The following is a 27,998-nucleotide window of genomic DNA, read 5'->3' on the forward strand; positions in this document are numbered from 1 at the left end:
AAGTGTTGAATAGACTGCGCATACTTTAAGTTGACAAGCACTGGGATCAGATGAGTTGAATCCAAGGATATTGAAGGAAGTGAGACTGGAAATTGCAGCATGCTGGCCATGATCTGTCAGTGTTCTCTAGACTCAGGCAAGATGTGGAGATGCCAGCATTGGACTGGGGTAGGCACGGTAAGAAGTCTCACCACACCAGGTTAAAGTCCAACAGGCTTATTGGTAGCACGAGCTTTCAGAGCGCTGCTGCTTCATCAGGTAGGACGAGGTGAGAAAAGTTATAAAGCTTATGGAATAAAAGGGACAGTAGTAATGTAGATACAAAATTTACTGAATAATGAGAGCAGACGATAATGGTCAATGGATATTTTTCAGGCTGGAGGAAGGTTTGTACTGGAGTTCCCTGAGGGGTTGGTGTTGGAACCCTTGCTTTTCATGATATATATTAATGATCTAGATCTTGGTGTGTAGGTGTGATTAGGAGTTCATAGGAGATGGTGATTGGCAGCAAGGGTAGAAGGGTGGCTCTCACTGTGTCTTCCCCTTCCTAACGCTGCATCTTGAGCTCAGTACAGAGTGCAGTTGACTGAAGGACACCCCTGGGTACCCTTAAGCAACACCACACAGGTTTGTCATGCTCCCTGCATGGCAAACCCTTCACTTGCCACTGGCATAATACCAACGGAAATGGGATGAGACCCTTAAGTGTGCCACTTAAGGGGCTCCTTTCCTAGAGGAATGGGAAGGCTTTTCACGGACTTAATAGGTGTGGAGATAAGAAGGCGGTAGGGTCTCTGTCCTCCTACCTGATTAAACATCCGCTGCCTGATTAAACATCTCAAACCCACCATGGGGAGAGGACATTAAACTCTGGCCCATGGAATTACTGTAAACAAAATAGTTGTTTCTTTGTCTTGCCTGAATCCATGCACATTTCAATTTATAGGGAATGGCTATGAACTACTGGTCAGCCATTTTGAAAATGAGTGATCAATAGTTGAAAGTTTGGTTAGGGTGGCACAGTGGTTAGCACTGCTGCCCCACAGCTCCAGGGACCAGGTTCAATGCCAGCCTAGAGTGGCTATCTGTGTGGAGTTTGCACGTTCTCCCCGTGTCTCCCAGGGTAAGTTCCGGTTTCTTCCCATAGTCCAAAGGTGTGCAAGGTGGGTAGATTGGCCATGGTAAGTTGCCCCTTAGTGTCCCAAGATGTGTAGGTTAGATAGACTGACTATGGGAAATGTGTGAGTTTACGGAGATACTGTGGGGAGAGAGGGTCTGGATAAGTTAATCAGTCACAGAACCTCTTCTGCACTGTCGGGATTCTAAGACTCTATGACCTTTGGACTCACGTGCCTGTCTAAATTAACCTTCAGGCAGCCTCTTAAGTACTGCAATTCATATCCAAAACATGGAGGAGGGTTCTTTGATAGTTCAGTATCTGTTGTAGCATTTGTGTAACCTCCTTATGTAGTTCTGTCCTGCAGAGTTAATTTCCTGCATGTGTTGCTGCTGATGGAGAGCTTGTAGCTCCTCCCACACCTTTATTCCCAGTGTTTCTGGTCCATCATCCTGCCAGGAAGTAACCCTAATGCACCTAGAATCCACTCAGACCATGGGCCAGGAAAAGAAATACCAACACTTAGGTCTATAGAGGATATATTTATAGTGCTAGTGTTGATGTACATGTGGAAGTGCAGCCTCTGAGTCAGAAAACTCTGGCGTTAAGCCCCACTTGAGCAAATATTCTAAGATGTCACTCCAGTACCGAGAAATAATACATTTTTGTAGGTGCTGACTATTGATTGAGGCATTATACAAAGACTCTGCATGGAAGCACTCTCCAGTGCACATAAAAGATCTCATTGCACTATTTCAAAAGATTCTGGGAAGTTCTCAACAATGTCCAATACTATTTATCCATCAGCCAACACAAAAAACCCCAGATTATTTGATGATTATTCCATTGTTTTTAGAACCTACTTGTACATAAATTGATGGCCACATTTCTTCCATTACAACAGAGACCACTATACTGCAGAAGTACAGCAATGGCTGCAGTATGTTTTGGGATGTCCGGAGATCATGAAAATCACTTTATAAATTCACGTTCCTTCTTGTCCTTCTTATATAAAGCAGAAATCACTGCACTGAGACTAAACTGTGTAGATTTGAAGCAAGGATAGAACGCCAGAGATTTCCTGAGAGGCGCAGTTTCACATGACATAGTGAATGTTTCCTCATAACTTTAGTGCAGTGGAAAATATAATTTACAAATGAGTTCTTTTTGTATTTCTGAATACTTTTTCACCTGCCTTACTTTAGCATACATGTTTTTAAAGCAATGATTCTTCCCTTAGCTCTCTAAAGATTTAAATAGGCTGGTGCTGCATGTGTAATGTGAATGAATGTCATGCAAGCAACCTTTGAGGAATACATCCGAACAGAGCTGATAAGCCTCGACCCACTGACATCCGCTTTCATTTGCTGTCCTAGCCTTTCACAGGCTGGAAATAAGGAAATATCCAGACTGAGAGTCTCCTTCCTTGGCCAGAACCTTTGTGTCATCAGTATACCTTTTAGGCTTGGTGAAGATTCCACTGCAAACCAGGCTCTGTGGAAGCTGGTATGGATGTCTGGCCCTGGGAGCCTGCCTGTCCAGGTCCTGGGGTATCAGTCTCACCCACAGCCTGCTGGCAGTGACAGAGTGCTGGATTTGTTAGAATTTTAACAGTTTCTAAGCAAATACAAGGCAATTGGAATAATGGGGAAGGATGGAGTGAAAACAACAAAGGGTAAGACATTAGTCATAGAATCCTACAGTGCAGAAGAGGCCATTCAGCCCATCAGGTCAGCTGATGGGAGCATTTTACCCAGGCCCTCTCTCCCGCCCTATCCCCATAACCCCACACACTTACCATGGCTAATCCATCTTTACATATTGGAATAGGTTGCATCTATTGCTGTGATAACCACTGTTATGAAGTGTCTTTATTTCCAAATGTCTGAAAATAGCTCAAAGTTTACTTTCAATCACTTTGAAAATAATTCTGAGAGATTAACAAAACTCAGAATTCTAAATGGATGCTGCTGTGTAAATGTTTTTTTTAAAAACAAAAAGCGACAATCTTATTTTTCATTTTGGTTGCTTTAATTGTCATCTTAATTTAACAATATGTTGTTACTCATGTAATTCAATGACATTCATCAATAAAAAAAATACAAGGGCATCTTTGAAGCAATGGTAACTGGAAAATTAGATTATATGTAATATTGATTCTGAACATATTGTTTGAAAACAATTTTTAAAAAATCAATACATGCATTATGCCTTCACATTAAATTACAGTATTTATTTTCTTTATCCTCCTGAAGGTTTATTGGAGAACCATTCATATAATTCCATGTGTTTGATATGCAGGAAATAACTCTTCATTCAGAATATCTGGACAAAGCAAAAATAACAAATTGCCCTGATCACATTTGTGACTAATCAGCTTTAAAATGGAACTGATGGTAATAAGAAGTGGCTGAAAGAAAGAACATTAGAAACAAGCCAGATCAATATTCTAATTAAACAAAGAGAAAGTTAGTGAGATAAAACATTCTAAATATAATGAATTTTCCTCTTTATATCATTTGACATATTTAATTGAAGAAACACAAGAAAAATGTGAAAACCTTAAACAACAGCAGCAGCATGATGGCACAGTGGTTAGCACAGCTGCCTCACAGCGCCAGGAACCCCGTATCCAATTCCGGCCTCGGGCGACTGTGTGGAGTTTGCACATTTTCTCTGACTCTGCGTCGTTTTCCTCCAGGTGCTCCGGTTTCCTCCCACAGTCTAAAGATGTGCCATGGTAAATTGCTCCTTAGTGTTGAGGAGATTAGCAGGGTTTACGGGGTTAGGGCCTTGGTGGGATTGTTATCGGTACAGGCTTGATGGGCTGAATGGCCACTTTCTGCACCTTAGGGATTCTATGATGTTCTATTCTATGAACTATTAGCAAAATAAATCTAATGGTCAGAAACATTTGGGATTAATGTAAGCAGTGATATGAAATTAATGTATTTGAAATTAAAACGTAACTTTCTTAATATCTAAAAATAACACACCTACTGGCTTAAGCCGCTGTAAAAATCAGATAGGTTGTAATTTTCCTTTTAGCTGAAGTATATAAATTATTTATAATCTGAATACAACTAAAATTTTCCTCTTAGGTGCAATACATTGTCCAGCTTTTGAACCAGCAACCTGAGATGTCTCCATCCATCTCTCACTAACACGCAGTTTCTCTCCATGTCACCAGAATCACTGAACACAAACATTTCACAATGTAAAGAAGCTGAATGGTTTTGTTATGCACAATTCACTTTGAGTTAAAAGTGTGCAATTGTTCGGAAAATAGGAACTCATCCGGAAGAGTAAAAATCAAATAATAGTAAGCGATTTACTTGAAACCTTTCAAATCAGGTGGAAAGCAAAGTTTAAAAAAAAAGGATGATTCAACAATTGGTAATCCAAAATGTCAGAGAAAGGAGGATGACAACAGCACGGAGAGAGTTTTTTAATGGAAGTGACGAGGTTCTTCCCCATATTGCCCAACCATCCCTTTGACTATATAAAGGGACCAGATATTGGTAGAAATGCAGTTAAGCTTTAGGACGCATCAAAACCGCCTGAAGAGAAGCTTCGGTTATTCTAGAGGGTTGATTCAGGTTTCAAGTGATTTATCAGAAGGTAAGAACACATTTACAAACCTGGGCATGATGCCTGTTGAAAATGAAATGGGATGGGGAAACTACTTGCAAAGAATATTCTCAGTTGGTTCTGTGAACGGTTTAGTTCTCAAAGGTGCATTATCATTTGCCTTTGAAAGGATTGGCCCAAGCTTGAACCTTGCCCATGTCCTGCTGTATACTGGCATGGTTTCCTCCATTCTCTGTAATAGGTGTAACATTTCTATCGCCTGTTTTAATTTGCTTAATCCATTTTATTATTCCTTGTCTGTTTGTTTCATTGATCTTTCTTATTTAGTTAGGCTAATAGGCTGAATATGCTGGTTTCTCTATGACTTTCACATTTGTTCTGTTTTCTGTATTAATGAAATTTTGAGTCTCACATTTCTTGTGCTTGTTTGCACAATGCTATTGTTAACTAGATCGGGCAACTTTGAGAATGGAGAGTAAAGGAATTTGGGAATAAGACAGGCACGTAAGATTGGGGTGACTGCCCACGTGGAGTAGAAACTGGAATAAGGAAGGTTGGAGGCAAAAAACCTGATGTATTATAATTTCTGTGTAACTCTATGCAATTTTCAACTTTTTTTGTGCACCTTTGTAAAAATGCTTCAATACTTTAGCTGGTTAGCAATATAAATGGCTGATATCAAAAATGTTCTATGAATACTTTTGAATTATGTGTGTTCTGTGCAGGAGAATAAGATGAAAGGTGTCAATTCCATTGCCGTTTTGTTGCTTTTGATACTTGTACAAAACAGTTGCCAAAATCCGCTGCAGGACACAGAGGAAACATCCAGGTAAGCTATAGACCACTGAACAGAACTAAAATGGCAAATAAGCACATGCATTGGAAACTTCCAGATCATCCACTCCTTTAAGTTAAACACCAGTGGCCAGTTTCAAAAGTCCCAACCTAAAATCCATTATCCCAACATAAATTGTGTTCCATCAGCACTGCCATCTGTTCAGGAAGTCAAGCACTTTTTACAATAGTTTATATAAAATAGAACATCCACCTCAACAGCTAATAGCTAAAGTTTTATTGTTGTTGTAAATCATTGCTTGGATAGTTGCTGCTACACCTGCCATGGTAACATTTAACATCTGTGTATAACACATATCTGCCGTTATTGTTCTGCGCCACCTTACATTTGGACATGCAGTTAAATGAAACATAAATGTAGGTGTGTCAAAACTGCAACTTGTGGGACACCTGTGCCCTGGTAATCCAGTGAACACAGTATAAGCAACTCAGTGTTTTTTGTGCTTACATTATTCATTTGTGTGCTCTTTTTGATTTGTGTGGGCTGCAGGCTTGGTTATTATTTACGTTGCCTCATTAATGGACAGATACTAAATGAAAACAAAATCTGTTAGTACTAAGAGCTGATTAAATGTGTATATTAATAAGAGCATAAATTTGAGCTTTATGGCCCAGAATTCTAATTATTTGTCTGGAATCAATCAATCCAGCATAAAGGATTGAGGAATTTTAAACACATTACATTGAGTGCAACCCAGGTTTCCACAACTTTAACAGCGGTTTAGGAAAACATAATGTGGAGATGCCAGCGTTGGACTGGGGTGGGCACAGTAAGTAGTCTCACAGCATCAGGTTAAAGTCCAACAGGTTTATTTGGAATCATGAGCTTTCGGAGTGCTGTTCCTTCCTCAGGGAAACATAGCGCTGGAAGCAGGCCCCACACAGTAAACTGACTGCACCCCGATCAAAATAATGAGCATGGTGAGTCTCTAAGAATTGAACCCATTAACAACCATGGAAGCTCTTCAAATGAAGTTTCATTTTAGGTGCAAAAACACTGATCAGATATTTTCAACTGTCCGGTGTGTGCCAATTAAACCAGTAATTTCTACAGTATAGCTTTCTGAAGGATTTTTCATTGATTTGAAATCAATCATTTTACTAGATATTCTTACTAAAAAAGTGCTTATTTTCCTGGTAAACCCATTTTTAGCTATATTTATAAAACTGATTATTTAAGATTATTGATCTTAAATATATCAATGACTTGATTTGATGGAAAGAAACAATAAACTATTACATCTATTACTCTGCCTGATAACACTCCTTTGTGGAAAACTTTATTTTTATGATCATGTAAATAAGTTTGAACATTAATAGGAACCATAATTTCAGAAAGCCAGTGCAATTTCAAGCACAATTTCCATTGAGATTGTTTATTGTACTCAAAGCAGAAATTGAGCCCCTATATAGCACCCAATTATACACAAAGCAAGGTTTCACAACCAGAAATTTAAATGAATTACCACTTTTTTACATTGTGTTGTTAAGGGAGGAATATTAACCATGTAATAAGTTATTGCAAACTTGTCCAGTTAAGCACAGGTAATAATATATACTATGTATTTCGAAACAGCACGTTGGAGAAACAATCCAACCCATTGGAGGATGTGAAACGCCATTCTGAAGGCACTTTCACCAGTGATTACAGTAAATACATGGACAATAGACGTGCAAAAGACTTTGTACAATGGCTGATGAGCACAAAACGAAATGGGTAAATTGTTTTCCATAAAGATTTTTCAATATTTATATTGAACGCAGCCAGTAATATTCAGCTATGTCCTTCTTCACTTCTATGTGTGATATATTTCCTTACCTTCTGGTTCTTTTACTACTAAAACAACCGATGATCTCTATCATACCAACTACAATTACTGACATATTTCTATTTGTTATAAAAATTCAACATATTGAAATCTCAGTTTATAATGAGAGCAAAAGTAGCAACTTGTACCCAATAGTATCTCTAATAAGTTATGTTAATGGAAAAAGATAGTCAACAAGAAACACATCACTATCACAGATCAGGCCCTCAAACAGTCTCTCTCCAAGAAATTTGTCTGGTCAGAATTCTGAATGAAATAGTGTCGACAGCTAAAATGGTTGTTTCTACTGTTCCCTCCACTCGACCAGTGGTGCAATCCAATTATCTCTTACCCTCATTTACAACCCAGATGGAAAAAACAGCTTGGACCAGTATTCTTATTCCCCCATTTTTACTGGTGTTCCATTTTAAGGAATTACAAGACCAGTTCAGACCAGTGTTCTTATTTCCCCGCTTACACTGTTTTTCCCCTTCTGGGAAGCTGTGTCTCACCAGGTTCCCAAGTAAGGCCTGCTCTCAGTCTCTAATCCATTAATCTTCTTACTCCTAATTTCTGGTGTTTTTAATGTGTACCATTGGTATTTGAAACATTTGCCATCCTGAACAGTGTTGCTCGGTCAATTCTGTTGATTCCCTTAGTAATCTTGAAAACTTCAACTATGTTATCTTGCATTCTCCTTCCCAAAGAAAATTAGTTAAACTCTATTAAGTTTCCATTATAACTTAAATCCCTCGTATCCAAAAGTGCCTTTCTTACTTGCTCCTGCATAGGTCTGATAAAGATTTACACCCTGATATGTTTCCTATCTGTTCTCCCCATAGCTGCTGCATGATGTATGCAATGTTTACAATACTTTCTGTTTTAGAATATCAAACAGCAGTTTTTGCTTCCTCTTTTCACTCAATGTAAATATAATCTAGTACTTTAACTACTTTTAGAAAACTGAAGCTAAGCATCGGACTGAAAACTTCAGAATTACCAATCACTCTTTGATCTATTTCCTAATCAGCAATCAATTTTATGGTCCTTCCATACACAATATTTTATCATTATCTAGCTTGGTATCAAACACCTCTTATCCCGTTGGCTAGTAAATCCCCTTTTAAAAATCCGGTTCAATTATTAATTGTCTGTTTTAGAAATGAAGACTGATTTTTAGAGTCCCGTCTTTATAACTTATTGCTGATGTGGAAAGCTTTCATTTGTGCCTTTTCTCTGATTTTACCCAATTTTACATTTACTTTAACCCTAATGAATTAATATTATACATTTCATTCAGCTCTACTAGTCCAATTAGAGCTTTTATTGACTTATTTATTTTACAACTATCAAATTTTATAAACGATATACATATTCTGAAAGCTGCAAATGTGACTGTACTTACTGGGCTAAGAAGTTCTGCAATTGCATTTTGGATATGTGTAGTGCTACTTATACAATTTAACTCCCATTCAAGCAGTGACAAAACCAAGAGGCATGCTGAAGGAACTTACACAAGTGATGTAGATTCTCTTTCCGACTACTTCAAAGCAAAACGCTTTGTAGACTCACTTAAAAGTTACAGCAAGCGCCAAAGTGGGTAAGTTATTGATCTCGCAAGATATTCAAGGTTCAATTTTATAATCCTGAAACACTTAACTCAGAGAATTATGCCGCCCTTGCGTGTTGTATTTATTGTTTCAATTAGTATAATTAACTTTCATAAGTATGAAATGTACAATGTTGAACATAAGTGGAAACAATGCAAAAGTCTTATATTATTAATTTTGGTATTTCAGAATGCCCTTGGCCAACATAAAGGTTTATCTTTAACTAAATGCATGTGACATGTTATCATTATTGTGGATACTGTTTGCATTATATAAAGAGAAATTTTGATGAAATTTAGCAGGAGCATTTCTAAGAGACACATTGAACCTACCAGACACACAGAAGTGAGCTCCAGTGATGACTTAAGATCTTACCTGGAGGCAAAGGCAGCAAAGAACTTAATTAACTGGCTAATAAAGGGTCGTGGCAGAAGAGAGTAAGTGTTTAAAATGATTCACAATTAGTTGTTGGTGCAGTGACTTTACTACTAAATACTTAAACCCATTGTTAAGTAATTGCGTTTCACACATTTTACACCAACACACTAAATTGCAGCAGCAAATCACTTTACAATTGTTTAAAAAGTAATATATGTTCAGCTGTATGGCTCCAATGAATTTGCCAATAAAATTGTTTCACTGTTAAACTGAAGGAGATATTATTAAGTTAGGAACTTGTAATATTATCATCATAAGATGGAGGCGTTACTAACAGGTTAATAATATAATGAAGCCAGAAAGGATGACTTTCTATTACATAATTGAAATCATGTTGCTCTTATGGTTACATTATTATTCCAATTTTGTACTATTTTAATTAAAGGGCTGTTCATTGCATAATTTATCCTAGAGAATTAATTGCATAATTTGTCCTAAAGAACTAAACTATCTTTTTGACTAATTGATTATTAGTCTAAAGTACGTTTTACACTTTTAGGTTTCCAGAAGAAAGTAATGAAATTTTGAATGAAGTGATCCATGAGGACATGGATAGAAGGCATGCTGATGGTACCTTCACCAGTGAAATTAACGTTGTTTTGGACACCATTGCTGCCAATGAGTTTCTGAACTGGCTCTTAAACTCCAAAAATGTTCAGTCAAGGTAAAAAGCAAGAAACTGCAGTATATTAAATCTATCAGCGCACATTTTAAACGTGCAACAAACATAATACACAATTACTCCACCAATTTGTATATTCAGCCATGTGATTCCAATGAATTAGCTGGTAAAAATCAGTTCAGTATTACCCATAAAAGAAATAATATTAGGGTTGTTCTCTCACATGTGCTCTCTGTTCACTAGTAATGTAGGAAAAATAAATTGACAGCTTTATTGTAACAAAAATACTCAATAGTTTGTGCTTCATTTTCCTGTGAGGGTAATTTTCACTTCTTAAATTGTAAACTGACAGAATGCCCATTGCCTGTTGCAGAACCCTTCCAATTTTTGAATTCAATTTGAAAGGTTTAAAGTACCTCATTAAGATTGAATAGATGATGCTTGCGAGAGAACCTCCTTATTATTTCCTCCCATTTAATGCTGCAAAGATTTATCAGCTAATGTGTAATCCCAAATGTTTATGGCTTTATTTTGAAATGGACACAAATCTAGTATCAAATTCATAGTCTATCAGCATAATATTTGTTGAAGAAGCTATTTGTGCTCAAAGCTACATAGTTTAAATAAGTTTCTACTAAAGTAATTAGAGAAAACTTCAAAGATCATTTCCAATGGCTTAGTTTGGAATACACAATAAAATACATAAATTGTTTAAATGATTGTTTTTGTCACTCACGTGTTACGTGAAAGTCTCCAAGTTTGAATGAGTAATTTAATGTAATTACATTTCTACATCTCACTGATTATCTGAAATGCTGGATAAGAGCAACACATTACTCAGTATCTAAAGGGAAAGGGTGGTTAACATTGCAGGTTGGATGCAGTTCTAACGAAGGCTGCATTTTGATTTCCAGTTCCCATGGCTTGTTCTTTTCCAAGCTGGAACATACACACTTGCCAACTTTAAAAGATTGGGATTTCAGCTGTAGCAAGATTATAGTTGCTGCTTGATTTGGGCAATATTATGCAGGGCTCTATATGCAGTTTAATTTCACAAGTATTATTGTGCAAAGAATCTAACTGTTGCTCTCTCTCCAGGGACTCGGAAATAGAATTCTTCAGCGAGTACAAGTAAAAGAAGAGACCAATTTCAATTAAGCATTTTGTCTTGCAACATCGGCCATGTGTTGATAAAATATTTACAGCTTTTTTGTTCCGCAAATGACACAGAATGTTATATGAAGCCATAATGCTTTGCATGCAAGAGAATTGACTCAAAGTGTAACGTGCTGTTTTGAAGTAGGATTTGAAGTTAATAAATGCTATCAAAAGGATGCTCAAAATGAATAGTATGAGAGCTATAGTGTCATCTCAGCAATTTTGTATGGTACAAAATGCCAAAACTACTGTTTAGATTTATTTTAGAAAATTATTTTTCTATAAGATAATTTGTATTTATTTGAATGAATACATGTAATCAGTACATATTTGAGGTCTTTTGTTCAGTTCGAAAGGTCTTTTTACTTTAAAAAATTACGTCTAATATCCCAGTTTGAAATATAGCATGCTTTAAGCTAATAACTAGTGTGAAGCTTCGAAGGCATAAATAATAAGCACGAATAAAACTTTTATGACACCTGAATCTGAAGTTCAGTCTTACAGACTTTTCATTATGTTAAGTCCAGGATACAACAATATGATCACATAGTTGAACACTGTCTTTTAAACAAAGTACACAGTAGCAGACAATTTAACAATAATCCAAAGTGAATTTGCTACACATGGTTCAAACAACAAAGAACAAAGAAAATGACAGCACAGGAACAGGCCCTTCGGCTCTCCAAGCTTGCACCGACCATGCTACTCGACTTAACTAAAACCCCCTACTCTTCTGCGGACCATATCCCTCTATTCCCATCCCATTCATGTATTTGTCAAGACGCCTCTTAAAAGTCACTACCATATCTGCTTCCATTACCTCCCCCAGCAACAAGCTCCAGGTGCCCACCACCCTCTGTGTAAAAAATCTGCCTCATACATCTCCTTTAAACCTTGTCCCTCGCACCTTAAACCTGTGCCCCCTAGTAATTGACTCTTCCACCCTGGGAAAAAGCTTCTGACTCTCCACTCTGTCCATGCCTCTCATAATCTTGTAGACTTCTATCAGGTCGCCCCTCAACCTCCGTCGTTCCAGTGAGAACAAACCAATTTTCTCCAACCTCTCCTCATAGCTAATGCCCTCCATACCAGGCAACATCCTGGTAAATCTTTTCTGTACCCTCTCCAAAACCTCCACATCCTTGTTCAAGACACTGAAATCAAATAAATATATTTTAAAAGACTAAAATGATGAAGACTCTCTTACACATTAAATATCACACAAATTATACATCTTTCCCCTTTAATATACAATTAATATCCAATTGTTAACTTTGAGTATGGGATCGAATGTTACAAGAATTAGAACCATTATTTGGCCAAGGAACATCACAACAATTTAAACCAGTTACATTTTTTTTTCATTCATGGGAATAAGACCAGTACTTTTAAGAGTCAACCACACTGCTATGGGGTATGGAGTCACATGTAGCCAGACCAGGTAAAGGTGCCAGATTTCGTTCCCTAGTGAACCAGATGGCTTTTACAACAATTGGCAATAGTTTTGTGATTCCCGATTGTTATTAATTTCAAATTTCACCATCTGCCATGGTGGGATTTGAACCTGGGCATTACCCTGGGTCTCTGGATTACCAGTCCACTGACAATACCACCACATCACCATCTTTCCACACACTCACATAGCTCTGAAAAGAAAGAGATTTCCGCACTTGGAGTTTTCACAACTTCACAAAACCTCCAACCAAATGACGTGAATCTGTAATAGTAAAAATTAAAAAATACCTAAGAAGAAACTAACATGGACATAGCCCTTCCCAAAATTGTCCTTTAAAGATGATGGTAGATCCTGAGAAGATAAGTGGATTGCTTCCATCAGCTGGCAATTCAGTAATCAGTAACCAGGAGGTTTAAACTCAAAAATAACACCATGAAAATTCAGGGGAAAATTAGAATTTTTTTTTCATGCAGTCAATTATGATAACACACCACTGGATATTGAGATTGAGACTATAACATAATTTAGAATTGGATTGGATAGTAATTCAGAAGGAAGATGATAGAGTAATACAGGGAATTGGCAGAGAATTGGGATTCGAGTAGCACATTTGAGTACCTAGTACCAGGACCGGCATAAATCCAAATGATCTCTTCCTGTGCTTTAGCTTCTGCCAGACAGGAAATTGTAGCATATCCAGGAAAACAAACAAAAAGCCCCAAAAAACTCTAGCTCATGGACAAAATTGCATTTGCCCCCTCCAGCAGTTTTGCAGTTGAGTAAAATCACCCACACTACCCTATCATCACATGTGACCGCATAGAATCATAGAATCCCTACAGTGCACAAGAGGCCATTTAGCCCATTGAGTTTGCACCGACTCGTCAACAGATTATCCCACCCACAAGCCCCCTGCCCATGTAACCCATTTATTTGCCATGGCTAATCAACCTAACCTACACATCTTGGGACACTAAGGAGCAATGTAGAATGGCTAATCTGCCTAACTTGCCCACCTTTGGACCCTGGGAGGAAACCAGAGCACCCGGAGGAAACCCATGCAGACACAGGGAGAATGTGCAAACTCCACACTGTCACCCAAGGCTGATATTGAATCTGGGTCCCTGGAGTTGTGAGGCAGCAGTGCTAACCACTGTGCCACTGTGCCACATATCCGCTATTTCATGAGGAGGCAAGGCAAGGCCCAATCTACTCTCTGAGTGGGATGTAAGAAATTCCATCACTTAATTGCAAACAGCAGGGGAGTTATCCCCACAATCTGGGTCTCAATCGACATCACAAAACAGATTATCTGATGATTATCAGATTGGTTTGCAGAAGCAAATGTGATGTGACAAAAAAAAATTACGCACCAAGTGATTTGGGTCTGGAATGCTCTGCCTGGAAGTGTGGTGGAGGCAGGTTCAATTCAAGAGGGAATTTGATGATTATTCAAATAGAAACAATGTGCAGGGGTACAGAGAAAAGGCGGGAGAATGGCACTAAAGCATAACGCACATTTGGTGAGTCGGTGCAGAGATGATGGGCTAAATGGCCTCCATCTGCGCCATAACAATTCTGTGATACCGAAGTACGGGAAATGCAACACCTACCCTTTGACCTCCTTTCCTTCTCACTGTTCAAGGTCCCACCTGTTTCAGCAGGTGATGCTATGACATACTTGTACACCTTTCAATTTGGTTTACACTGCCCATAACATGGTCTCCTCGACACTGGGATGGCCAAACGTACACCTGCTGCCTGTGTGCAGAACACCTCTGTGAACTCTTAAATAAAACAGAAAATGCTGGATAAACTCAACAAGTCTGGAGAGAGAAACAGAGTTAACTCTTTGGACGTGATTTTACGGCCTCGCTCATCCCAAAACCGTAAAATCATCTCCAAGGTCAACGGACCTTTCTATAGTCGGCCCCTCGCCTGCTCCGATTCCTGTGGAGCGCGGGACGGTAAAATTCTAACCCTTGTCTTTTCATTTCTTCTCCTTCTGCAATGAATGTGGCAGAGATTGCTCTGCTCGAGTGAGACTGCTGAGCCACACCAGATAATGTTAAACACACAGTTCACCACCAGTGGGCAAACCATCATCCCCTGGAAGGCCATCAGTTTACTCATGTGTCCATTTTATTTTCCTTAAAGGTAACCAACAAATCAAATGGTCTGTATGGATCATAGGGACAAGCAATGCGGAATTAAAACTTGCAGTTCCAGAGTCTGACTTTTGAAACTTAACATTAAAAGCATATTTTGGGAAATCACAGTTGCACTCCTCATGAATTTCCAACCTTTTAAAGCAGAAAATTGCTGGAATGCGCTGTGCTGACTGTGAAGCATTACAAATAAATGTATTAACTGCTGTCTTTTAAAGTTTTAAAGTTTATTTGCTAGTGTCACTAGTAGGCTTACATTAGCTCTGCAATGAAGTTATTATGAAAATCCCCCAGTCGCCACACTCCGGCGCCTGTTCGGGTACACTGAGGGAGAATTTGGCATGGCCAAGCCACCTAACCAGCATGTCTTTCGGACTGTGGGAGGAAACTGGAGCACCCAGAGGAAACCCACACAGACACGGGGAGAACGTGCAAACTCCACCCACAGTGACCCAAGCCAGAATCAAACCCAGGTCACTGGTGCTGTGAGACAGCAGTGCTAATCACTGTGCCACTGTATCTGTTGTCACAACTGAGAGCAAGTCAATTTTTAAATTAAAAAAGCTGGTACAAAAATGGGATGACTGCAAATGTATCTAAACTCATCTGAAGCTCTGAGGAAGAGTCACAGGGACTCGGAAGTTCACTCTGTTTCTCACTCTCATAGATGCTGCCAAACTTGCTGAGTTTATCCAGCATTTTCTATTTTTATTTCAGATTTCCAGCATCCATAGTATTTTTGCTTTGATCTGAACTTATTACCCCATTACCTTACAGAGCAGGGAAGTGGAGGCATGCTGTCAGAATAACTCAGCAGGATTAACATGAGGATGAGGGCTTCCAGCCCAGGAAGAAAGGGATGTGAATGTGGGTGGCATGGTGGCACAGTGGTTAGCACTGCGACCTCACAGCGCCAGGGACCCGGGTTCAATTCCAGCTTCGGTCACTGTCAGCACAAAGTCTGCATGTTCTCCCCGTGTCAGCGTGGGCTTCCTCTGGGTGCTCCGGTTTACTCCCACAGTACAAAAGACATGTTGGTTAGGTGTATTGGCCATGCTAAATTCTCCCTCAGTGTACCTGAACAGGTGCAGGAGTGTGGCGACTGGGGAATTTTCACAGTAACCTCGTTGCAGTGTGAATGTAAGCCTACTTGTGACACTAATAAATAAACTTAAATATGTTTTCACAGCCGGTGGTCCCGTGAAGTCACAATCGATGCCCCCAAGCCGTCACAAGGAACTGAAAACGCAAACGGCGGCACCCAGAGATCAGTTGAGAGGAAAGGGGGGAAAAGGAGGTTGCAAGGGGATGGATTACACTGCCACTCGGCATGCTGTCAGCTTCGTCCGGCCGCTCACCCGGCTGAAGGTCGGCAAGCAGAAATCTATCTTCGCTGGCACCTACAAAATCTGCAAACTTGCCGCCAACGTGCCTGACCTGGTGGTGTATGAGGGGGTGGATCGGCCCATCCCTGATGTGGAACATTTCCACGGCGTCCTCCTCTTCGCTGACATTTCAGGTTAAAGCAGCGGCAGCAATGTGTGTGGATGGGTGGGGAAGGCTAAAGTGTTCCTCTGAACCTAAATAAATGCAGGATTCTCCTTTCTCTCTCTGACAGGATTCACCAGTCTCACTGAGATTTACACGCAGAATAGCAAGAAAGGCAGTGGAGCAGACCACTTGACCAGAACACTCAATGGATACATTTCAGAGATTGTGGATCGTAAGTAGAGTTAACTGGTTAGAAGTCTCTACTTCAGCATTATGTGGAGATGCCGGCGTTGGACTGGGGTAAATACAGTAAGAGTTTTAACAACACCAGGTTAAAGTCCAACAGGTTTATTTGGTAGCAAATGCATGGCATTTGCTACCAAATAAACCTGTTGGACTTTAACCTGGTGTTGTTAAAACTCTTACTGTACTTCAGCATTGACAGAAATCTGTACATTGTTGTGCCCTGTGCCATAGAAATTGGCAGAATTTAAATAGCTGTTAAAGATTTGTCCTCTTATAGTTCAGAATGTGCGCAACACTGTCAGATCTACAACATTGTCCCCAAAACCCTGGCCTCCAGTCAGCAGCAGAGGAATAGAACCAGGGAATAGCCACTGCACTGGAGGGTCTGGATTTTGTTGGAAGAAGCAACACTCCCAATTCCGGACAGAAACAGAGGAGGGTAGGTTGTATGAGAGGGGGGAGTTGGAGTGAGTTATCGGACAGATAAAGATTGTACTAGAATTCCTCTCAGCTTCACCTACTTTCTCTCCGAGTAATGCCATGTCCTTGCAGCTCAAGGGTCAGTCCTCACTAAAGGCTTCTTTTATCCATGGTTCCCTCTCAGGAATCAATCAACTACTCTGAATAACAACCAGGGATTTCCAGAGCAATAGCTTCTCTCTCTCCCTGTCACCTCCTCATCAACTCCAATGAGAAGGATTATCACTGACTGAAGCACTGACCACTGGTGAATATGAGAACGTGAGACTGGAAGAAAGGGAGAATGCTGCTTTCCCATGAAGAGGGAGGAGCCTTTGGATTACCTTTGGATGGGGAGTCATTATTCCACATCTCAGATGCCTCATTTTGAAAGAGCTATTGCTGGGCAGCGTTTACCTCACATAGATGCTTTGAATGGTTTCAGAAGATGGATGAATGGGAAGAATCCACTACCCAAAACTGCAGGATCTCATGGTCCCCAGAACTCGCTGGAGAATGTGACACATTAGAAATTTGCGCCAGTCGAAAGACAGCAAGAAGAGTTGCTAAAAACATTGGTTGCTTCTAGAATGGCAGCCAATATTGCTTCCGTAGAAACTTGCATCCTATCAGTGACTGGGCCTGCCAGAGCTGATTGGTACTGTTTGGTTTGTGATGACAGTGAGCAGCAGCATCTTTGATCCTGTGCCCAGCACCATGTGGCTGCAAAGAATGGTTGTAGATATTCTCACTCTGGGCAGTGGCATTGAACCTGCTGCCTTAATCTTCCTCCAATGTTTACTGTGAGGAACGTACAAACACAGGCTAGGAACTGCTTACTGTTAAAAGAGAAAGGATTGGAGAAGTTGATCTTCCTCGAACAGCTGTGCCACTAAGATTAAAGACATCTTAGGTTCCATAGGGAATGCTCTCAATCTCACATAGGAAGAACATCAGAGGACGAGTCAAACAGGCGTGCCAAAACTTCACCCTGTTGGCAGAAATGATAATAGTTCTAAGCAGTTGCAGACAGGGTTATTAGAACTTTTGGCAATGTTTTAGAGAATAATCTTCTGTAAATATAGAGCGCTGAGTCCATCCTAAGTATGCTTTAAATTGTAGGAAGTTTGGATGATGACATCTGAAATCAAGGTCACTACCTTACAAAGAAACTTTGCAGAAGCCTTTGATAGTGAAGGACCATGTAAAGGTGTAGAGGGTAAAAACAGGCAGGTGTAGAATAATTTATATTCCTTCATTCAATCTTTATTTATTGAAAACACTAAGCTGTCAGTGGTACCTGCCTTTCTTGGTCACTGACTGCACGATCCTGCATTCTCTCCTCTTGTCCAACCATCTCATTTTGTGGAGACAGGTGACCTTCCACCCACTCCTTCGTCATTGCCTTCAGCTGTTGGAAGTGACAAGCCTTCTTAATTGCAATCATATATAGAATGCCACAAGCTACAATGATTCTTGATTTCTTCCTGGACTGTATATCAGGGCTTCATCAGATTTATCCAGAGAGCTAAAATGTGATTTCTTCCCCTGTTCTGCTTTGTGACACCTACTGCAGTGCCTGCAGAAACCTCATATCCAGCATAATCCCTGATAATCCCAATACATGGCTTCGTGTCTTTGAGTGATGGGAGCTGGTTTGACAGATTGTCACATGATGCAATTATTGTGGCAGCTTCCTGGGCATCTAAAACTGATATATATGATAAGCGAATTGGCAGTGGAACAGTTGCTAACCATGATGAGAATGAAAGTCTTTCCTGAAATAAAATTGTCTCATACAGGGATTTGAGTGTCAAATGTATTTTATCAATTGCTTCCTTCAGCAGCAGGAAACCTGACATTCTGTAGGAATGGCTTGCACTCCCTCCCTCTGCATCTGTTTCTACTGGGAAGGGTGCATTTTTGGAGGATAATTCTGATACAAAATTGTAGTAGTGGATTTGGGATGGCACCCTTGAAACACCTATTTTAATCCATCTCCAAATGCAGGAAATTCAGGAAACTAATCCAGCCCCAATGATAGTAATATGGTTTTGAAATAATGTGAAATGCATTGAAGTGGTTATTTATATGCTTCTAGTTTTAACTTATTTCGCTTCTGTAATAACTCTAAATAATGCTGAACAATCTGAATTTCTTTTAGATATCCTTCGAGCAGGGGGAGATATTGTGAACTATGCGGGTAAGAAGATGCAAATTAACATGTTCTATTATGTAATTGATACTTATTTTGGATTGCAGAACAGAAGGATTGTTTAGCATTGCATATAATCATTTTCTTTCCCACAGGTGATGCAATGTTAGCACTATGGAGAGAGAGAAGGAAAGAATTGAGTGAAATTCTCACTTTAGCGGTAAAATGTAGTCTAAATATCCAGGACAAATGTGACAATAGGGAAACTGAAGTAGGAGTCAAACTCAGAGTAAAAATAGGTAATTACTAAGTGTTTATCAGTACCTGTTGTAATCTTGTCCTATCTAATTTATGCATTACACTCATTGTTAAACTTTGTGTTGGAAGAAACAGTAACAAATATATCATTGACTGTTAAACCTGATTCATAAGCACTCAACACGTGCTGATATGCAAGATCAATTTTGTTATTCTTGCATATAGTTAATTGAAATATATTTTACAAACCATGACTTACTGCTTATTTGGTTGAAATGATCAGTTTTTAGGATTTGGGATGGTATTTTAACTCCTCCCAGATCAGCAGTAATGGAGCAAAAGGATAATTGAAATGAGAGGCTCCATTCCTTGTTGAATTCTTTGTTTTGGTGGGGGAATGAGGTCCCTGCAAAACTCCAATTCATTTCAACATATTTCATGCCAGATAAATCTGCCAGAAAGCAAATGTCAGGAAAAGAGAGTAGGAATGCTGCTGTAGATTGGGTTAATTCCTGCCCCAGTAATGAGACCCTCCTGAACTTATCTTGCTATCAGCAGCCTTCTCCTCATATGCTGCAGTTTGGGGCCACGAGGTGAGGGGTCTGTGGTTTGGCAGCACTGAATGAAGTCCAAGGAGCAACTGATAATAGCTTTAATGTGAAATATTTTGCTCAAAATGTCCCTAATGGTCACATTTAGATAATTATTTATCTAGATGTGACCATTTTCTATAATTTTTTAAAGTTTATTTATTAGTGTCACAAGTAGGCTTACATTAACACTGCAATGAAGTTACGGTGAAAATCCCCTAGTCGCCACAGTCCAGCGCCTGTTCGGGTACACTGAGGGAGAATTTAGCACGGCCAATGCATCTAACCAGCACATCTTTTGGACTGTGGGAGGAAACCCGGAGCACTCGGAGAAAACCCGCGCAGACACAGGGAGAATGTGCAGACTCTGCACAGACAGTGACCCAAGCTGGGAATCGAATCCTAGTCTCAGGTGCCGTGAAGCAGCAGTGCTAACCACTGTGCCACCGAACCGCCCCACATTTATTTTATGCACTGTGTCGCATTTATTTTATGCATAAATAGGTGCATAAAATAAATGCTAAACCGAAACAAAACACCAAGTTTAGGGCATCCTCATTCGGTAAATATGCCAAGACCATGGGCATGCTATCACAGAAGGTTCAGCTGAATGTAATAAACCTAAAGATAAGATCAAAGTACAAAAATAGTCCATCCTCTGGAGCAGCATGTGACTGAGGAACATACAAAAATATGAATTAAGACCAGGAGTAGACCATTCAATAAGACCGTGGCTGATCTGATTGCAGCCCCAACTCTACATTCCCACCTACTCCTGATAACCTTGTTGGTCAAAAATCTATCTACCTCTGCCTTAAAAATATTCAATGATCCTGCCTCCATCAGGAAGAGAGTCTCCTTCCTCAGACCCTATGAGAGAAAAATATTCTCCTCATCTTCTCCTTAAATGGGAGACACCTGTGTGTCCTCTAGTTCTAGTCTCTCCCAAAATATAAAATATCCATCAAGTCCCCTCATTATCTTATATGATTCAATAAGAGCACCTCTCAATCTTCGAAACTCCAGTGGATAGAGACCTGGCCTGTCCAACCTTTGCTCATGAGGTAACCACCCCCACCCCAGGTATCAGTGAAGTGAGCATTCTGAACTGCTTCTACTGCATTGATATTCTTTATTAAATAAGGAGACTAAAACTGTGCGCAGACCAATGTGGTCTCACCAACGCCCTGTGCGACTGTAGCAAAACATCCCTACTTTTATATTCCGTTCCCTTCACAATAGACAATAATATGCCATTTACCTTCCTAATCATTTGTTGTACTTACATACGAAGTTTTTGTGATTCGAGTACTAGGATACCCAGATCCCTCTGTATTTCAGAATTCTGCGATCTCTCTTCTTTCAAAGAATATGATGTTTTTCTATTCTTCCAGTCAAAGTGGGCAAGTTCACACTTCCCCACATTATACTGTATTTGCCAATTTTTGCTCATCCACTTAAGCTTTCCATATCCCTTTGCCAACTTGCTATGTCCCCTTCACAATTTACTTTCCTGCCTATTTTTGTAGATGATGACAGTCAACATGGAGCATGAACCCACAACCCGAATTTCATGCTGTGCAACTGTTTGCTCGGCCTTTTGGCTAAGATCAAGTGTGTGGTCGGCACCCCATTGTCGGCCGCACTTGGTCGAGGTCATTGGGTTACGCTGAGGCTTCATATGTTTCATATGAAGCAATTTTTAAAAGCGGCATCTCGGCCTTTTGGCTAAGATGCAAATGAGCTCAAGTCTTGGAGGAGGAACCTCCCCCTTCTCCAATCAGCTTGGCTCATGTAGATCAGGCCCAGGACAGGGTGGTTTGGTCGCTCACCCTGTCTTGTCAGCCTGGATCTGAAATGTCTCAACTTGTTGAGACTCTGAATTGGATTTGATTTGATTGAATTGGAAAAGTATTAAAAAAAACTGTTTGCTACCAAATAAACGTGTTGGACTTTAACCTGGTGTTGTTAGACTCCTTACTGTGTTTACCCCAGTCCAATGCCAGCATTTCCACATCCCAACTGAGCTAGCCAGGCTAGGAAAAGACCATTGGTGTTGCTGCCAGAGCTCATGTTGCTTCCTTATGCTGTTGTTGCTAGTGTTGCTCCTGCTGCTTGCTGTGCTGCCGGTGTTTCTGTTGTTGTTCCTCTTATCCCTCATCAGAGGTCCAAGGTAGACCTGATTAAGCTGCTCCCATAATGCAGTGAAGGTGGATGGCGGGGAAAATCAGCTAAGGTGCTTAAAATCCAAATGAGGTAAAATGACCTTCAGAGAGTTGCAAATCACTTGTGAAGCAATGAACTTGGGCTGTCTGAAAAGGTGGTGTGAGCACAAGGCTGCCACATTGGCAGTCCAACAGCTATATGTTTCACTGTTTAAAGACTTTCAACCATTATTTTCATTGAACAATTGTGCCTGCTATTTCTCACCTAGTTGACCCTGGTGAGTTTCTTGGGAAACTTGTGCGCTGGCTATTCAGAATTCTGGATTAAATTCACATTTAATTACCTATTTAATTATTGAAATTGTAGGTCTTGTGGCACAGTGGATAGCATCCCTGCCTCTGAGCCATAAGCCCTGGGGTTGAGTCCCTTTCCAAGACTCGATGGCCATGGAAGGTGCATTCGTAACATGGTCCAAGAGGTTGACTATCAATCCTTTTAATGTACCTATGGTAGGCAGTAAGAGTGAGAGGAACTCTTACACCTTGCTTGATGTGGAGTAGCGTCCCTCAATCTATAGCCTCTGGTTTCAGGTTAGTGAACTGTCCCAGCAGAAACAGATGATGGAAAAAAAATGGAAGCATGTGCTTTATCTGCCTCATGTGTCCCTAGGTAAAGCCTATTGAAATTATTTACCCAACAACTCCTTTGCTACACACCCACCCAGTTAAACCTGGAGTGACTTCATGTCGGGCTTCCAACTTGGTGCCACTTTCCAGGTCTTTAACAACTACCTAAGCCTGCACCCCCTTGGCAGTTAAAATCATGCTTTATATTTGTGCTTCATTTTATACATTATTGTGAAAGATATTTTTCATTGAACATTTTAGTTGCTATTATAAGTTAGCAGGTGAAAATCAGACAAACAAATATTGTTGTTAATAAACATCAAGGAAGATTAACATGCCTGGTGTTACAAAGTTAGGGGGTGGCATTTTACGGCCCCATCACACCAGGGGCAGGCCTGTAAAATGCAGCAAGCCATTCAAAATCTTTTTGACTTTGGTGGGACTGTAAAACCCCACTGGCGTCAGGTTCCGCCACGCGTGATCCTGGGAACCGGCAATGAACAGAAGGTTGCCATTCAATGTGCATTTTCTTTGCAGGTATTTCAGCAGGAAAGCTTTCCAAAGTCGTAATGGGGGATGAGGAGTCTCGCTTTTATGCACTAATTGGTCGAGCAGTAGATGAGGTTCGGAAAGCTGAAGGACTTGCTTCAGCCAACACTATTATTTTATCCCCAAATGCATGGGAGCTCTGTGACAGAGAAAATCTAGTTGTTGAAAAGATAGAAAATGAAAGAGCTGTAAAGGTATATTAAAATATTTCTCATGCTTTATCCATCATTGCAATGAATTATGATTCTAACAACCTTAGCGCATGTGCCTTTATAACTTTGCTTTTTTATACATTTCAAATATCTGTAATTCTTCAATTAAGTACGTTTTCCTTGATATATTTTCCAAAGTTAAATTTCACCAATGTCCACTTGTGTCATCTGATCTTACTTTCTTGGTATACTTGGTAAGAGATTCCAGCTGGTTAGGGTATTGGCCATGCTAAATTCTCCCTCAGTGTACCTGAACAGGTGCCGGAGTGTGGTGGCTCGGGGATTTTCACAGTAACTTCATTGCAATGTTAATATAAACCTATCTATGACACTAATAAATAAACTAACCAAACTAAACTACTTGCAAAAATTGTTTCTTGAATGTAGTCAAGAAATTAAGCTGTTGATTTATTAATCGAAGGCAATTATCCCCTCTCTTAGTTTTGATATGTTACACCACAGCAAGAAAGATTACTTATGAAAGTATATTTTGAACAAAATGGAGACAAGATTTTTCAAACACTGAAAATTTCAATTACTTTTCTAGTTTTTAATTTAAAATGAATAATTTTCAAACAACTTGAAATTACCCTTATACTGTTGGCGTTGCTGGTTCGGCCAGAATTGATTGTCCATCCCTTATTGCCCTTGAGAAGATAGTGGTGAGCTGCCTTCCTGAACCACTGCAGTCCTGTGGTGTAGGTACACCCACAGTGCTGTTAGGGAGGAGTTCCAGGATTTTGACCCAGCAACAGTGGAGAAATGGCAATATATTTCCAAGTCAGCATGGTGAGTGGCTTGGAGGGGAACTTCTGGGTGGTGGTGTTCTCAAGTATCTGCTGCCCTTGTTTATCTAGATGTGGGTGGGATTTGAACCCAGGTGCCGAAACCTTGTCCTGGATCTGTGGATTACTAGGCCAGTGACAGTATCACTAAGCCACTGTTGGTGAAACAGCTGAAAATGGTTGGGTTTAGGTTAAGGTTTGTAACAAAAATGAAAATATAAAATGATAATATTAGTTGTTCATTGAAAGAAATAGTTACAAAACATATTATAATTTTAAGATGTGCTTTTAATGCAGGTGCGGTACATTAAGAGAGATCCACACTTTTCAGTTGAAGATTATATCAAATCTTTTGGAACCCATTTGGAGTATCAAGAAGTTGGTGTTGGTAAAAGTACGTTCATGGCATAGTCTTTATTTTCTATTGTTGGCTAACTACTGTGTTTGAGTTTTCATTTAGGCATAAGAAGCTGACTTTTGATTTCTTTACAGGAACAATAAGAAAAACATCAAACTTATTGCCAAATGTACAACTTGAATCTGTTCTCCGTAAATATCTCTTGAAAACAGTTTTACTAAAGGTATGAAATTTTAAGACAATATCATTGTCAAATTGCGTTTTTGTACTCTTCTGAAGAATTGTATATATTTTTGATTCTGCATATAGTTCTAGATATATTACCCAGAGTCCGTGTTCACCTTGAGGCCTTTAGCAATTGCTGGATTTCCAAGATTTAGCTTTATTTTTGTTACAGGCTTCTTCAGTAGTGTATGAATATATGCACTGGACAATTTGCAGTTTTCAACCTTACATTCTGTCTTTTCAATCTGAACAAGTGTTTGAAACAGGTTTTCGCATATCTCTTCTATTCCTTCAATTATTGCAAAATACACAGATCAAGGTAAAGCATTATGTTTACTAACATATAATATATTAACAGATGCTAAACGCCTGGAAGGACACCAGATATTAGGATGTGTGTTTCACCGCGATTATAACAAGAAAATGAATACTCCTAAATGAAGGAACCACCTTGTTTGATTTTAAGCCAGATATTATTGTTTGGAGTGAAGTGAAAATTGAGGGAGTGAATTCATTTCCTTTCTGTTTTCAGCCATTAGCAGGGTATAAAAAGTGCGGGAAATGTCTTACCTGAAGGTCTAGGCTGCAATCGATGGCATACATTCCATTCCAGCCTACATCCTGTGCAGGGGTGGGAACTGTTGTGTTCCCTGCCCATGAGGCCTGGGAATCCACGCCAAATCACATGATGCTGGCCTAATTAATTATGCAGTTGGGGGTTTCCTGACAGATCATGTGGCAGGGCGGGCTGAATAATGCATGCCCTGCCACCATATTCACACGCCATGTTTAAAAGGCACCTGGACATCAACGTCTTTGTCAAATACCCACTTTGGACAGAGGAGCTGGCCTGGTCGTGCCAGGAAACTCTGACCCCCAAATTCAGTGATGCTTCTCTTGAAGTGCTGCTCACTACAATGGAGACCAGGAGGATCGTCCTAGGGTGTCCTGTATCCTGAAAATGGAAGGAGAAGGCTGAGCCAACCCTGCATGGGAGGCAGTGTCCAGTGTGGTCAGTGCCCATAGCCTCCACCAGCGGATTGCTCCGCAGTGCCAGAAATGGATGAATGACCGCACTGCCAGGGTAAGTGAACCTTCAATGACTCGCACCCACCACACTGAATGGTACAGGCGATATGGACCTCAGTGGCAAGGCACCATCTGTGCAGCTAATGCTTCAAAGGTAAATTCATGCCTCTTAGCCCCACTGCAGTCCATCCAGTGTACAGGTGGAGAGGTTACTGATGTCCCTGACCCTTCCACATAGAGAGCTCAGATGCTGTTTTTGGTGGGGAGTGGGTGGTGGGGGGAAGTGATTCAGTTGTTGAGGGCATCAGCAAGTACCACTAATGGCACGCCTCAATGAGCCTCATCCTTTTATCTGCAAGGGCTCACTGCTCTGGAGGGTGCTGCCCCAGAATCCTTGTGGCCAACCTGTTGGTTACTTGTAAGACTGGATGCATGAGAAAGATACATGAAAACCAATTACTCTCAACCCCATCTTCTCTCTTTGCACAGAAGAAGTAATGGCAGGACAGGAGAGAGAGAGGGAGAAGATGGGAAGGGGCCTGAACTGACTTCAAGAAGCTCCCTGAGTTTGAGGAGCTGGCTGGACAGGAACAGGACTGAACCTGTGCAGGTAGAGAGGATGGCAGGCAGCCTCCATCCAGATAAGGATCCATGCATAATGTAGCCACTCAGAAACCTAGAGTCAAGCATTTCTCCATGTTGGAGGCAGCTCATATAGTCACTCGCGCTCTCCTCCAGGAAGGTGGAGAAGGCCAGAAGATCCAACCCACAGAGGACTGAGGACATTGAGGAGGAGAAAGAATATGCATACGTAGAAACATCACAGCAGTTACTTGCACGCTTCATCAGCATGGGCAGCATGGTGGCACAGTGGTTAGCACTGCTGCCTCAGCACCAGGGACCCGGGTTCGATTCATGGCTTGGGTCACTATCTGTGTGGAGTTTGCACGTTCTCCCCATGTCTGTGTGGGATTTCTCCGGGTGCTCCGGTTTCCTCCCACACTCTGAAAGACATGCTGGTTAGGTGCATTGGCCATGCTAAAAATTCTCCCTCAGTGTAGCCCGAACAGGCACCAGAGTGTGGCAAATAGGGGGTATTCACACTCACTTCATTGCAGTGTTAATGTAAACCTACTTGTGGCAATAATAAATAATTTAATTTAAAAAAGCACAGACGCACACACCTCAGTGGATACTCGATCGAGTTCAGACAGGGTGTCATGTTCTGGAGGTCACTAAACATGTGTCTACAGCAGGAGAAGGCATGGTTAGCCAAGAAGACTTCTGGGGAAGAGGCATCTGTGACATCCAAATTGGATGATGAGCCTCTGATTTGCCCCAATTATAGATGCTGAGGATGCTGCAAGAGACAGGGGAATATCAGGTAGAAATGACGAAGGTCCTCTACTACGGACTGTTATTTGAGACGGAGAAGTCCATCCATGCACTGCAATGAAGTGGTTCCAATCCTTTGCACACATGGACGTTTCCATGGGGAGGATGGTGAATCCCACTGCGTCCAGCAGAACGCCCAGTTTCTGTCAGAGATGTGCACAGATCTGTACTCAATAGCTTTAGCTATGGATGTGATCTAGCTGCAGCTACATAAAAGGGGATAGGACACTTGGATCATTCTCCAGGTGTCCCATCTACTCAAAGAGTCAGGCAGGGACCCTCAGCTACCCAAAGGGAGGAAGAAAGCTGCAGCACAGCCAATGGACCTCCACTCAGGACTCTCTAAGGATGCTGAAACTTTGGAATTCCCCTTACCCATGACCCCTTCATCTTCATCCTGTGTGACCACAGAGCGAGTAGCTGCCTCACAGCAGGACAAGTAAGCTGTGGCCTGCAAGGCCTCAGGTCTCCAGAGGATGCCTGCCAAGGTCATCCAAGACAACAGGTCAAAATACTCAATAGACTGCCACCACCCCAGCTGTGAATGTGGGGGGAGAGCCAAGAAGAAGTGGTTGGGAATGCAAGACTCAGAGGATAAGATTTCTCGTGTGGTTAAACGGATGCACTGATC

General features: G+C 40.6%; 2 protein-coding genes across 2 annotated transcripts in view; both read left to right on the forward strand.

Annotated features, from left to right (window-relative positions):
• The first annotated feature begins 4,644 nt into the window (after positions 1-4,644).
• On the forward strand, positions 4,645-11,681 carry gcgb (glucagon b). Its single transcript, XM_078229182.1, has 7 exons — positions 4,645-4,738; positions 5,434-5,537; positions 7,140-7,280; positions 8,849-8,971; positions 9,281-9,418; positions 9,919-10,083; positions 11,140-11,681. The coding sequence occupies exons 2-7, from the start codon at positions 5,443-5,445 to the stop codon at positions 11,174-11,176; spliced, it is 699 nt and encodes a 232-aa protein (XP_078085308.1). The 5' UTR covers positions 4,645-4,738; positions 5,434-5,442; the 3' UTR covers positions 11,177-11,681.
• A 4,450-nt stretch (positions 11,682-16,131) lies between these two features.
• The window catches only part of LOC144503390 (adenylate cyclase type 10-like), a 159,077-nt gene continuing 147,210 nt past the window's right edge, over positions 16,132-27,998 (forward strand). The window contains exons 1-7 of the mRNA XM_078227701.1: positions 16,132-16,342; positions 16,442-16,546; positions 19,184-19,222; positions 19,330-19,473; positions 23,352-23,557; positions 24,658-24,754; positions 24,853-24,941. Of these exons, the coding sequence (XP_078083827.1) occupies positions 16,132-16,342; positions 16,442-16,546; positions 19,184-19,222; positions 19,330-19,473; positions 23,352-23,557; positions 24,658-24,754; positions 24,853-24,941 (891 nt within the window). The remainder of the gene's footprint in view (positions 16,343-16,441; positions 16,547-19,183; positions 19,223-19,329; positions 19,474-23,351; positions 23,558-24,657; positions 24,755-24,852; positions 24,942-27,998) is intronic.

Source organism: Mustelus asterias, chromosome 14 (assembly GCF_964213995.1).
Source record: "Mustelus asterias chromosome 14, sMusAst1.hap1.1, whole genome shotgun sequence".
Taxonomy (NCBI): domain Eukaryota; kingdom Metazoa; phylum Chordata; class Chondrichthyes; order Carcharhiniformes; family Triakidae; genus Mustelus; species Mustelus asterias.